The sequence below is a fragment of the Lates calcarifer genome, linkage group LG23 (assembly GCF_001640805.2).
Source record: "Lates calcarifer isolate ASB-BC8 linkage group LG23, TLL_Latcal_v3, whole genome shotgun sequence".
Lineage (NCBI taxonomy): Eukaryota > Metazoa > Chordata > Actinopteri > Centropomidae > Lates > Lates calcarifer.
Genome location: NC_066855.1, coordinates 16,160,886 through 16,173,504, shown reverse-complemented (window position 1 = coordinate 16,173,504; position 12,619 = coordinate 16,160,886). Strand labels below are relative to the sequence as shown.

Sequence of the window (12,619 nt, the reverse complement as noted above, 5' to 3'; positions counted from 1 at the left end):
TTGCTCCCAGACAAAGGCAAATAACTACAGTTGCAAAAAGAGAATGTATGTTTGTCCTGATCCTCTGTTTGATTCTGGGCCTTTGTTACATATCTTACTCCTCTTTCTCTTCCTTCATTTTTTTTGTCTGTCACTTGCCCAATGAAGTTAATGCATTAAGATTAGTCTTACGTTTTGGGTTAATACGATTTGCTTTTCAAAATCTGTTATTATTTTTACTTCACAGCAGTGGGCTTATTTCCCTGTATTTATTTATTTTTTTTAATCCTTAATTTCAAAGTCTGTCTCAGAATAAGTGACCACTGATTTATTCCTGGTCTTTTATGACGATGTGACATAATGACAGGCTGTAATACAAGTGTTCTAAATAACCACAGCCGTGCGTAATGGCCACCTCTCTGTGAAACTATCAGCTGTATTATGCTCCTCCTTTGCTGTTCTTTTCGTTGACTGCTCTTGGTTTTAGGTGTAAACAAGCGATTACGGGTGTGTTTACATGTAGCTTGCATTCTTGTGCATGTGCTCTCAGTTTCCAAACAATTACATCAGGAAACAGGAGTGTTTGTGTTTGTACACAGAGCTTTATACACCTGACCGCTGATGTATACTGTACAGCTCATAATGTAACTGTACAATCTCGTTCATCAAGACGCAGACTGGTGGTTGTTCGGTGTAAGTTCTCAGGTGAGGTAAAGAAGGCAGAATGTGCTGAGTGTGTAAACATGTTTTAACAAGAACAGTGAAGGACGGGGACAGCAGGTCACGTTCAAGTACACAGAAGTAATTTGCTCTGGGACGTCTGTCAGCTAAGGAATGTGATCTTATCGAGTGCTCGTGTGGTGAGAGCAGACGTGAAGTAAAGGCTGGGTTAAACTGATCTTCATTTTCCCTTTTTAAACAACACCTAGTCGGTGTGTATTAGCATATCTCGCTTCCCTGCAGCCACACACAGCCCAATAAAAAGATAACATGCTATGTGGTTGATGAGCAGAGTAAGTAGGGAGGGTGATCTGTGACATGAGCACAGAAGTATTTCTGACTAACAGCTTTAAACGCTGTGTGTAGTGTAGTGTATGTGTGTGTGTGGTGAGTGCTACAACCAAACATGAGAAAACATCCCTCGGTCATTCAGTGCATGTGAAGTCTTCTTTCCCTTCTGGTAATCCTAATGTTACTATTCTGCAGACTACAGTTATGCTAAAGGCTAAAACACACACGATTTTAAAGGAACAGTTCAACATTTTGGGGAATAAGCTTATTTGGTTTCCATCTGAGCATTAGTTGAGAAAATCGATCTCAGCACTCCTGCGTGCATTAAGTCAGGATGTGGTTCACCCAGCTAAATGTAAAAACAGGAGGCAGGAGGAAATGGCTAACGTGACTCTGTGGAAAGAGAAAAATAACACTACCAACACTTGAAAAGCTTACAAATTAACATGCTGTATCACTTTTTAAATCAGTACACAAACAATGATGTGAAAGGAAATGTTTGTGCTTGAATGTGACTGTGCACTGACGTCCATATGAGCCAAAACCTGTGCAACCAGCACAGCATTTAAATTTAATTAAAGTTTTAGAGGTTTTTGTACGTGTTTTTTTCTTTAGACAGAGCTAGCTGTTCCCACCTGCCTTCAGTCTTTATGCTAAGCTACGCTAACCACTACTTCCTGACTCCAGACATAAGACTAATGATTTGTTCAGGCCCTGTTTACACCACAACGGTTTTTGCATAAAACTGTAAACATTTGTAGCGGTTTAGCCTTTCATTCACCAGGTCTTGAGGGCGTGAAAATGCAAACCTTTGAAACTGGGTTTCAGATTGTAATCTTTTGAACCTGTCAGTTCTTATGAAAACTGTGAACACTGCCCCACCTCATGCTTGGCTATTATGTATTCAGCCTAATAGCAATGCACAAACAAAAGAACAGCAACATCTATGGCGGACTATAAAGCTGTATTTGTGCTGCAAATTCATCAAGTTACACTGCCATCTACTGAACCTTTTTAAAACACGAAGGACTGACATTTGAGTTTTTAGCAAAATTGTTGTCATATAAACAGGGCCTTGTATTTCTGTGTCGATCATATCCAGAAATATAAACCAGGCTAAATATGGAATTTCTCATGTTATGACTATTTCACAAAATGTTGAACAACTCCTTAAACAATTTAAAAAGCTTAGGTACTTCTTACTAGTTCAGAGCTTTTAGGTATACATCTCTTCATTACAATACAAAAATGCAAACCTCTGACATAAACTTGGCCCTCATATGGCTGATTTTTTTATACTGGTCAAGAGTGTGATTTGCCAAGACAATAATTTAAATGATTTAAATGAGTGCTGTGTTAGTCTTAAAAAAACACGGTTCTCCCTCATATGCTTCTATAATAATATTACATTGTGTACTAACAACTAATCATGAAATTATATTTAAGCTGTGCTGAGTCTGAACCGGTCTCCTCTTTCCTTCCTTCCTACTGCTCTAAATCCACAGATGTATCATTGTTTTGAGCTACAGATGCCTGGAAAAAGTCCTAACAAGAGGAGGACCGAGCAACCAGTTGCCTAGTTGAGACTCACACATTCATGGCCCCTCACTGTTGGTCATTTCTGCATATGGCACTCTTTGAGACGACTGTTGAGCACAGTGCAGACATGCTACTCTGACTTAGATCCTTTGCCGCTGGAGGAGCCTTTGAGGTAGGAGTTGTAGAAGAACGAGGCAAACAGGATCAAGTAGCTGAGGTACATGAGAGACCCCCATGTGATGTTGCCCAGGTTGGACGGACAGCGCACCTCGTTCATCCAGTAGTACACCAGGCCCACCACGGCCAGCCCCATCACCATCTGCAGGATCTGGGTGGCCGTGATGATCATGGCGCAGGGTCGGGGCACCCGCAGGCCGGCCGCCCGGGCCGCATAATACGTGTACATGAAAGAGTGAACCATGTAGTTCATGGTCATGAACCAGCCGCCACCCGCTACCTGGTCCTTGTAGGAGTACCAGGAGTAGAGAAGCACGGTGATGTGGTGGTACCAGTGCAGGAAGATGAGGCGCTGCTTCCGCAGTACGATGAACACAGTGTCACCTGAGGGAGGCAGAGAAGGAGATGAAAGTATTCACCTGGGCTTAAAGGATGACTCCGGCTATTTTTGAACCTTCTCCCATGTTTTCAGGTATAAATGACTGACAGGAACAAAAAAAGCTGCTGCAATGTAATCCAATGGACAACTGTCACATTAAAGTATGTTCACTAAAGTGCTTGTTTTTACCACTGTGAGGTAAATTATGGTGGCTTTGAACAGAGTGATAAAACCACTGTTTCTGGTTAAAAAAACAGATTGTTATTATAAGTGTCTGACAGCATTATGGATATGTTTCCTACACACACAGACCTTTTTATCAAAGAGTAAGATCCTTCATTCTGTTACTATGAGCTGCTGACAGCAATCTCCTGCTTCCTGTTACATTAGATAAAAATGATTCTAATCATTTTCACACAGCGAGTTTTAGTGTTTACATTTGGGACAGAGTCAGATCTAATATCAGTTCTCCGTATCAGCTGAGTTCAGAACAGTTCAGGTATCAGAATCCGTATGAGGAAAGAAAAAGGTGGAACTATCCAGTACTGAAACTCAGGTATTACATCAGCCCTTACAAATACAAGTTTATACTGCATTATGAGCATACATCTGATACATGACTGTTAAAGGACGAGTCCAGTTTCATAAAACCTGGTTCTGTTCAGATCGTCACCATCAGTCAGATGATCAGAAAGCTTGTAAACAAACCGTGAGGTTTGCTAAACGTATCTGAAAGATAAGTTGACCTGCTGCATTTACTACAGCTGTGTGTACCTAGTTTCCCTGTGCAATGCAGAAATATTACAAACATTTCCTTCTCAATTTAACCTCAAATCGTCTGACTGAGGACGATGTTCTAACCAACACACACACAGATACAGTCTGTATGCTGTGGTGAAGTAATGGTCTGACCAGGAGGAGGATGAAGATGTACCTCCTGCCTGCAGCTGAGGAAACATCGTCTGTATCAATCATACACTAATAGAATTTTCTCGCCACCTCAGCATCTGCTTCCATTTCCTAGAGCAATCAGCCAAGTCTGTCCGACAGAGAGCACGAAGAGACGAGATTACCCGGCAGACATGGAGACAGCATCTCAACCCCAGCGAGGCAGCTCTTAAGATAATTGCTGATAAATTTACTGGAAGGTTTAAGTGCTCAGAGGAACGTAGACCTCACAAGTGAAATGACTTGTTTGGGGTTAAAGGTACAGTCGACACCAAGGATTGGATCAGGAAGCCTTACCCAGCTCGGGGGCCTTGCTGAGAACGAAGGCGTATGCCCAGAATTTGGTGATGGGGGCGCTGTAGAAACTGGTGTCACACACCGACTGTCTGAAGCCGCTGGTTGTGAGGACGTGAAGCATGTAGAGTCCGGTCCTGAAAGCTCCTATGATACTGTAAAGTGACCACACAACATGAAAACACATTAGTAAATGAATGCCTTGTGTAATTTAAGAGGCTCTGGAAACATAGGGTTCTGCACTGAAAACTGGTTCAGGACACAGGAACTTTCAGCCTAATGACCCAATATCAGCCGTTAAAAATGCTAAATCAACCTTCAAATCTGTGTCCTTAAATAAATATGTGTACCTTGTCCTCAAGGTTATGCAAAGGATGTGATTCCTTCTTATAAATGGTACAATTTATATTTTACTTGGTTTGTTATTACAGTTATATATATATATATATATATGGTGAAACCTATTTCCATATGATTTAAATGATCCAAAAGGTTTATTTGTCATTCAAGATAATAAATATAAATGTACATATGTCACATTTGCTGAATCGGGGAAACACAGAGAGTTCACCTGATGGGTCTCTCTGTGACAGTTTGAGTTCCATATTCATAGACTGTAAGTATTTGTATCTCATGCCATCAAATCTTCAAGAATCAAACTGAACTGAATCAAAACAAACCAAATATGGACTTTTAATACACACTCATTCCTAAGGCATCTTAAAAGAGTTTTTGTCATCCAAGAAATGATTTTTTTCTGCTACACCAGCCATCAGACGTATGTACCAAACCCATCATTGAATTTTGATATTTTTCTGGTGAGAAAAAAAAACTTTTAGGTTTCAAACAGTCATGAACTTCAGCTTAAAAGCAGCATTTTTACAAACCCATGTCTTTTGTTTCCATATAAACATTACTGGTACCTGACAGTGGACTCCACATGTTCTCTACAGCCATAAAGGCTCAGTGTTACTCATCCCTCTAATGTCAATAAAACCTAAGAGCCCTGCAGTTACAGTAGGGTGTACTCATACATTGATCCAGAGATTACAGGAAGGAATTCTCCTGCCCAACACAACAATACCAACATGCTTCAGTTCAGTGTACAAAGAATACAGAGATGAGCTGTATACTTAAAGTGCACAATCTGCAGATATTTGGTTTCCACATTGAATTTACAATTTAGAAAATATTACAGGAGAAATGACTCCTCTGTTCTGCAGGAATTCACAACAGATGTTATCTCGGGGCACTTCTTGTAAGGAGCAGGTCTAAACCGAGCTCTTGACAATATTAACGTATGACTGGAATGACTGGGCGGAGCGTCAAATGAAAGCTTTGCTCTTCAGTTTTCATTGTCCTGACACGTTGATGAATCAGAGGGATATTCTGATTCTGAAATCTCTCCAAGACGATTCTTGAAGCTGCTGTGGATCCCAGTCGTCTCATCGGCTTCTTCATGACGTTTTCTAATTCACAAGACTCTGTAAAGATTGTTTTGTTGAGGGATTTGTATTGTCAACAAAATCCAGTGAAAAGATTTCTATGGCACTCAACAGCAAGTCCACTGGTTCACAGTATCACATCCCAATGGAAGAGGGGTGGCGAGGGCAGGTTATGCCCACTGCTCTAGGATTAAGATTAGATTGAGGCCTCAGTGCACCACACACACATCCACCGGTGATGGAGCAGGACAGCAGTGCTGCTGTGACCTGCCAAGTGGGTCACAGACTGTTCAAACTCTCCTGGCAGTGATTACAAAGTAGGCACCATGTTTGTTTGTTTGTTTGTTTGTTTGTGGGTTTTTTTTCAGCATGCGGAAGGGGCTCAGCCTTTTAACACTTTCAGTGTCACATATAGTGACATTTCCTGATTATTGACTACTCAATTACTCGACTAATTGTTGTATTTCCACAACACAGCGATCTATGAAACATGAAAAATAACATAAACTTAGCAGACTACAGGTGACGTGTTGTGGAGAATTCTTTGGAAAGATGAGACAACAAACTTGTGCAGCTGTCAGAGGACAGATGTTTGTTTTCCCTGTATTCACAGCAACGTTAATGCAGTGTGATAATGCAGTGCTGACACAGGATATGGGTCTGAGCTGGTGAGGTGTAAAAATCATTTTCCATTCTGCAAAAGCTTTGGCCTTTTCCTAGAGTGCACAGCTCACGGCTTTAAATCCAGTGACGAATGTGTTGGTGACAGTCATGTCATCTGACTGGTTTCAACATTTTTAGATGTGAATATGTAAATTCCCTCCCTGCAGTCTGACTCAGTGCTGTGTCCCTCATCCTTGCACCTTAGGACATGCCTTAAGACATGAGGAAAATATATGAAGAGAGAGGAGTCAATGTTTTTAGAGAAATAAAACAAATCAGCTGTCAGTCTGCAGGTGTTTGTGTGATGAGGTCATGAGAGGACTCACCTGAAGATGGCCAGGCTGAGCGACCACAGGGCTAACGGGCGTCGCAGGTTCAGCTTCGGCCTCTCCCTCATGAAGTGCTGACCGCCGAATACGAGCGCAGCATACAGGCCACAGAACATGAATGACGTGCACCTGAGGAAGATACAACACTGATTAGTGACACTGAATAAAGCAGAATAGAGGGAAACTGTCTTCATCCTTACACCTGCCACCTTAATACCTTCAAAAAAATATGTATTTATACCACACAGGGCATGGGCAAAATAACAGCAATATGTCTGCAACAAATCCCTGCTTACAGTGATGTTGATCCAACTATGGTTTATTTGAGAGTTTAGTTTGTGCAACTGTTGTGTTAGATTGTATTATACTGTGCAGTGTCATTGTTCCAGATGTGTTCTATCATTTTAAAGCACATGCAAAGCACTGAAAGAGCAATGAAGGGTATAATCGCATTTCATCCAGTGTTTGCCACTTTCTACCAAAAATACATGGAGACTATGTAGGTCCCCTACAGAGAGAGTACAGGGACACAAACCATCTAGATTTCTGCTGAGGAGATTTTAAAAACTGATGGAGGGAACCTGTCACCTGCCTCGCTAAATGGTGGCTAAAGGTGATGTGCGTTGCACTTCAAGAATTTGGAGCAATGAAAGGTAGTGTGCAGGTTTTTGTTCATTTTAAATTATAGATGATTACAAAAGAAATTGTCATTTAACACCTGCTGCTTTGGGGAAAATTCACTGTTAAATGTTTGATTCCACTGATAAAGTTCAAATGACAAAGAGAAGAACCTTCCTCTCGCACAAAAAGTAGGCAAAAAAACAAAAATTACTAAGTGAACTAACCTCCACCGTCACCCTGCCATACATATAGTCTGACTATCAGATTACAGAAAGAGGAAGAGGATGACCTCTCCTGATGAAGAGCGCAGCTAAACCCTTCGTCACCTAATCAGACCACGAAACACAAGATAATCGCACAAATTACGTAAAGGCATTGCATAATTAGGGTGAACGGACCAGACGACTGCAATCAAAGACAAATATGACATGATTTCACCGTCTGCTTCCTCAGGCTGTTTGTCAAGTCAACACACAACGTGACAGTTTTTGTCAGTTTAATAAACCCCGCCTTCACTCCTGACACCAGCTTAGGTTTACCCTCGTTTAGAATCACAGCAAAAGGATTAACAGAGACTTTCTTTGGCACACTGGCCATGAAAACTGCTGGGTCTGTGGTGATGAGGCAGTTTTCACCAGGCGCTGCTCCACCTGGCTTATCAGCAATGACTGATACTGTTTCAATTACAGCAGGCAGCATGAAAATGATGACAGAGCAGAAAAGGTCAGTCCAGAGCTCCTGTGGGAACCGCTGAGCTGAATAGTAACTGCTGGAGAATAAGATTACACCGTGTGCACCGTGATTCTTTAAAATCCTGCCTGTCTTCACACAAACAAAGAGTCTGCAAGGCTGTGCGTGAGTCTGAGGTGGTTTGGGAAAAGGCCAGATGACAAATCCAGATTGGCACGATACATATTAGTCTGAGTAGATGCTGCTTGACCCAGTTAATGCTGCAGGGGGGTTTCTGATAATCGGTCACCATCCATCCCTGAGAGGCAGAAAACCAAAGCTCCTGCAGATGCCCAAGTGGTAAACCATTTGAAAAGGGGTGTACCAAGGCTGAAGCTGACTATCATCTATCATATTAATTGACTGGTCTATAAAATGTAGAAAATTATATCTTCATATTAGTTGTTTTCTTCGACCAACAGGCCACAACGCCAAGATATTCAGTAGTATAAAGAGGAGAGAAGCAATTTGGAGCTTTGGACATTGTCTGGAGTTAACTTTCACACATGCAGTGGACAGATGGAGATTCCTCATGTCAGACTCGTTCTCGCCTACTGGAAATTGGCACTGCAGGAGGAGAGGATAGAAATGTCATCAACACGCCCCCTCGCCCACTGTGAACTCTCACGACAATGACCTGCTCTATTCACACATCGGCTAAATTGGACGTTACACCAGGACTTTATACCAAGGATGCTGGCAGGGTGAAGTCTGTTTAATGTTGAAATGATTTAGATGTGTTCATACATACAGCTTCTCTGGGTGCTGTCTAGAAAAGTTCAGGGTCGCAGTGTGTGTGTGAAAGCAGCTTATATAACTTTAACTTTTGCTTAAACTAAAAGGGAAGCTGGTGCTTTAGACTCTGTTGAGCTCCGAGGCTGAGTGGTTGCAGGTACTGTAAGCAGCGCAACCCCAGAAGCTAACAGCTCAGCAAAGCCTCGATCACTCAGGGAACGGACACAAGACTCATGATCTTGATAAATGACAGAAAGAATCTCAGAGCTTCTTCTGTTTGTAAAGTAGTGCTGTAAAGCCTTACACACTTCCTATGGGAGATCACACCCGCTCAACCCAGGTATTCAGGGGCACAGAGTGGGAATGAAAGAGGCTCCATTCTCCCTATTACAAGTCAGTGTACGATCACAATGATTCTGAGGCTGTTATTTTAAGGTTAAATAGTTGCATGTTGCTTTAATGATTGTTATCTACACCAGATTAAAGGACTCTGGTACTCAGTGGCTCTCAGGACACACAGTCCCGAGAACAAGTGTACTGGAGGAGATACAGTGAGTGAGTGAAAGACAGATAAAGAGAGAGAGCTATAGTTGCATGATCAGTGCATGGCTCATTAACACTGCCTGAGAACAGGAGCTGATACGACAGAGGACACCTCCCTCTCTATAAACTGCAGCACCGCGGTGAAACATGAGGCCTGCTCCATTTTAATTACACTCATGTACATGTGCATAAGTTATGTGTTCCTGATTTTAAATAAAGATTTTTGCCATTTTTTTGACTTTATTTCTTGCACAGATAACATTTAATATTTGAGATATTCTGTGAAATGAAACAGAGGGGGTTTTTAATATATCGCTATAACAACAGAAAATGTATCTCATTAATTGATCATTTAAGTCATTCACTGGTTCCAGCTTCTCAATAGACTGCTGACTGTTTCAAAATGAATATTTAACTTTTCTCTGCTTCAGTTTCTTGTCATTTATCAGCTGACATACACACAGATACTGATATATCTGCACTGACCAATATCAGCCTGACTGATTTATCTGTCAGATTCAAGCCACCTCTGCTTTTCATGATAACCGGCTGATAGAAATAACTAACTAACAGGTGTTTTCATCAGTGATTAATCTGCAGATTCATTTCTTGATTAATCTGTGGGTCTATAAAATGCTAGCTGTGTCTGACCAACAGTCCAGAACCTTGAAGACATTAAATTTACTATCATCTATGACGAAGAAAACCAGCAAAAACCAGAGAACATCAGGTGTCTTTGTTTGAAAAATGACTGAAACAATTAACTGATTAAACACCTCTTGCGACTAACTGATGGATTAATCGACTCATCATTTGTGGCTGTGAGAATAAATAGTCGCAATCCAAGTCTGGAAGAAAAACAAGTTTAAATACTTCTCAAAGTGAGACGTGCATCATCACTATGTTATCAGCACCTGCATCAAAACATTTCAAACGATACCCTCTCCTGTAGAGGTACTGTCTGGCAGATGCAACAAGGAAGGAAGGAGCAGATGAAGAGGCAGAAAACTCACTGCACAGCTTCACCCTACAGAAAGAAACTCCTGTACGAACGCAGACTTCTGGGCCTTTGCTTTGGAAAGAAGCAGATCCAAACGTTACGCAACAACCAGCCAAGCTCCCCTGCTGTTGTCCACTTGTTATTGAAGGTGTCTACATTTTTCATGCTCTGTGCACAATGTGGAGCTCCAGAACAGGCTGGTGGAGGAATGGGAAGCATTTGACTGCTGCTTCACCTTTTGCCTGAGCCCTCATTTGACAGCTTACCTGACACAGCTGAATTAGGTTTCAGTCTTGCACGGTTACATCAAAGTGAGGCTAAAAAATGTGGTCTTACTAGGTTTCCACAGTGGAGTTGCTCAATAAAGGATCACTCCCTCTCTACTAGACATTTTATTGGACAATGGGGAAGGCATTTACTGTAAACAGGCATCAGTGGTGGAAAGTAACCAAATACAGTTTTGAAGCTCTTTTCAGCTACTTTATACCTCTGTGCAACAATTTCAATGTTTTAGTCCAACAACAACTTCAGTTACTAGTTATTTTGTAGGTTGAGATTAATTTATTTAACCAAAACATCACCATGCCTTACTACCAGCCTCCAGTGATTTTCCCAAGTAGAGTTGTTGGAATACCACTGTCTGTCTGTTAGTTTGTGTTAAAGATGTGTGACTTTCAGTGGTGGAGGAAGTGTTCAGATCCTTTACATATGTAACAGTACCACACAACAACACAGACTAAGTAATTGAGGGAGGCAGTGGTATTCCAGCAGCTCCTGTGTTCTGCTCAGTTAAATTACTGTTTTTTCTATGGAGTCTGGTACTGATATATAGTGATGTTTCTGGTTGAACAAAAAGGATCTTACTCTTTAATAAGACAGAAACAATCTGAGCCTGTCGGTGACAAAAACACTATTCCTTATCCTCCTTATCAACGACTTACAGTCATCAGTAAGAGTTATCCTTCATGCATCATCATTAATAATCCATTAATATACATTTTCCTGAAATAACTTATTCTGCATAATGATTACTTTTACTTATGATACTTAAAGTAGATTTTGATATTAATACGTTTGTATTTAACTCAGGTAACGTTTTGAATGTATGACTTTAATTGTGACTGATTTATTGTATTTATATTTGGATTTATTTTTCATGTTCGCAGAGAAGATGTTATGTTTATTTAAAGAGCTGTTAATGAAATAAAATCAAGTTGTCATGCAGACCATGGCTGGCCTATGACAGCATAGATGAAGTCATATCACTGCATCCTCAAGGACATTTGAATTAAAGCGGGTAAAATAGGATTTCCCAGCTTCTTAAGGTAAGTGGATCTTTTTTTAACGAGTTTCGGGATAAGGCTGTGATGCATTCAAGTGCATTACAAATCACATTAAAGCAGAGAGATGTGAGTAGTTTAAAAACAACGTGAGTGAGACACCGGGTCCGCATGGCCAGCAGCCCTGTCAGGACACGAAGTACAGACAGGAGCCCACCACCCACCACAGTCTGCCGGGGCATGAGGAGGAGGAGGAGGAGGAGGAGGAGGAGGAGAAGGGCAGTGTCGACATTTTTATTTATTTATTTTAAGTTTCTTGCAATTTGTGCAAGTTAATCTTCTCCTCTACTCACCAGTTCTCCTGCATCCATTCCAGGGCTCGTCGTTCGTCGAAACGTCGCTCGAAGTCGTACTCCACCGGCAGGGAACTGAGCTCACTCTCGTTCATGTTTTATCAGCTTTTTTTCCCCGCTAAAATCCCGGGATGTGGAAGTTTCTGGAGGGAACTGGCTGACACTCTGCCTATGGCCCGTTTAAATCCAGTCGACAGTGGCCGAATTATCACCGGTTACAGTCCTAGAGGACGGGATGCGGTACCGCCAGATGCACTTCCCCACTGTCACTCACTTTCGTCAGAGCTACAAGGTCGCTACAATGCTACAAACGGTTTCCGTTTAGATTTTCAAAATAAAGTATTATTGTTTTGTCCCATTGTATACTATAATATTAGTAGTAATAGTATAATATAATATAATTTATCATATGGCTAAAAGTTCAACTTTGGAGGAAAGTAAAATACTTATGAATAACTTAAGAAAACTTGATAAATGGAAACAATAATGATTTACAGTCCTAACTTTTATTATGAAGGTAGAATTTCCGGTATTTCTCGCTGTGTCACTGTGCGGTTTGACGTAGGGAGAGCACGTTCTCAGTCTCGAGCATGC

The 12,619-nt window shown here is 41.2% G+C and overlaps 1 protein-coding gene across 1 annotated transcript; it reads right to left on the bottom strand.

The window, feature by feature from the left end:
- Positions 1-1,154: 1,154 nt before the first annotated feature.
- Positions 1,155-12,319, bottom strand: LOC108892047 (elongation of very long chain fatty acids protein 6). Its single transcript, XM_018689482.2, has 4 exons — positions 12,026-12,319; positions 6,762-6,893; positions 4,331-4,482; positions 1,155-3,090 (listed from the first exon to the last, which is right to left on the bottom strand). Exons 1-4 carry the CDS (start codon positions 12,118-12,120, stop codon positions 2,660-2,662), a joined length of 810 nt encoding a protein of 269 aa, XP_018544998.1. The 5' UTR covers positions 12,121-12,319; the 3' UTR covers positions 1,155-2,659.
- Between the last annotated feature and the right edge of the window lie 300 nt (positions 12,320-12,619).

Coding starts and splice junctions, on each gene's coding strand:
- LOC108892047 (XM_018689482.2), bottom strand. CDS start 12,120: ATGAACGAGAGTGAGCTCAGTTCCCTGCCGGTGGAGTACGACTTCGAG. Junction 4,483..6,761: donor CTCAGCCTGGCCATCTTCAG/GTGAGTCCTCTC, acceptor GTCACTTTACAG/TATCATAGGAGCTTTCAGGA. Junction 3,091..4,330: donor CAGCAAGGCCCCCGAGCTGG/GTAAGGCTTCCT, acceptor TGCCTCCCTCAG/GTGACACTGTGTTCATCGTA.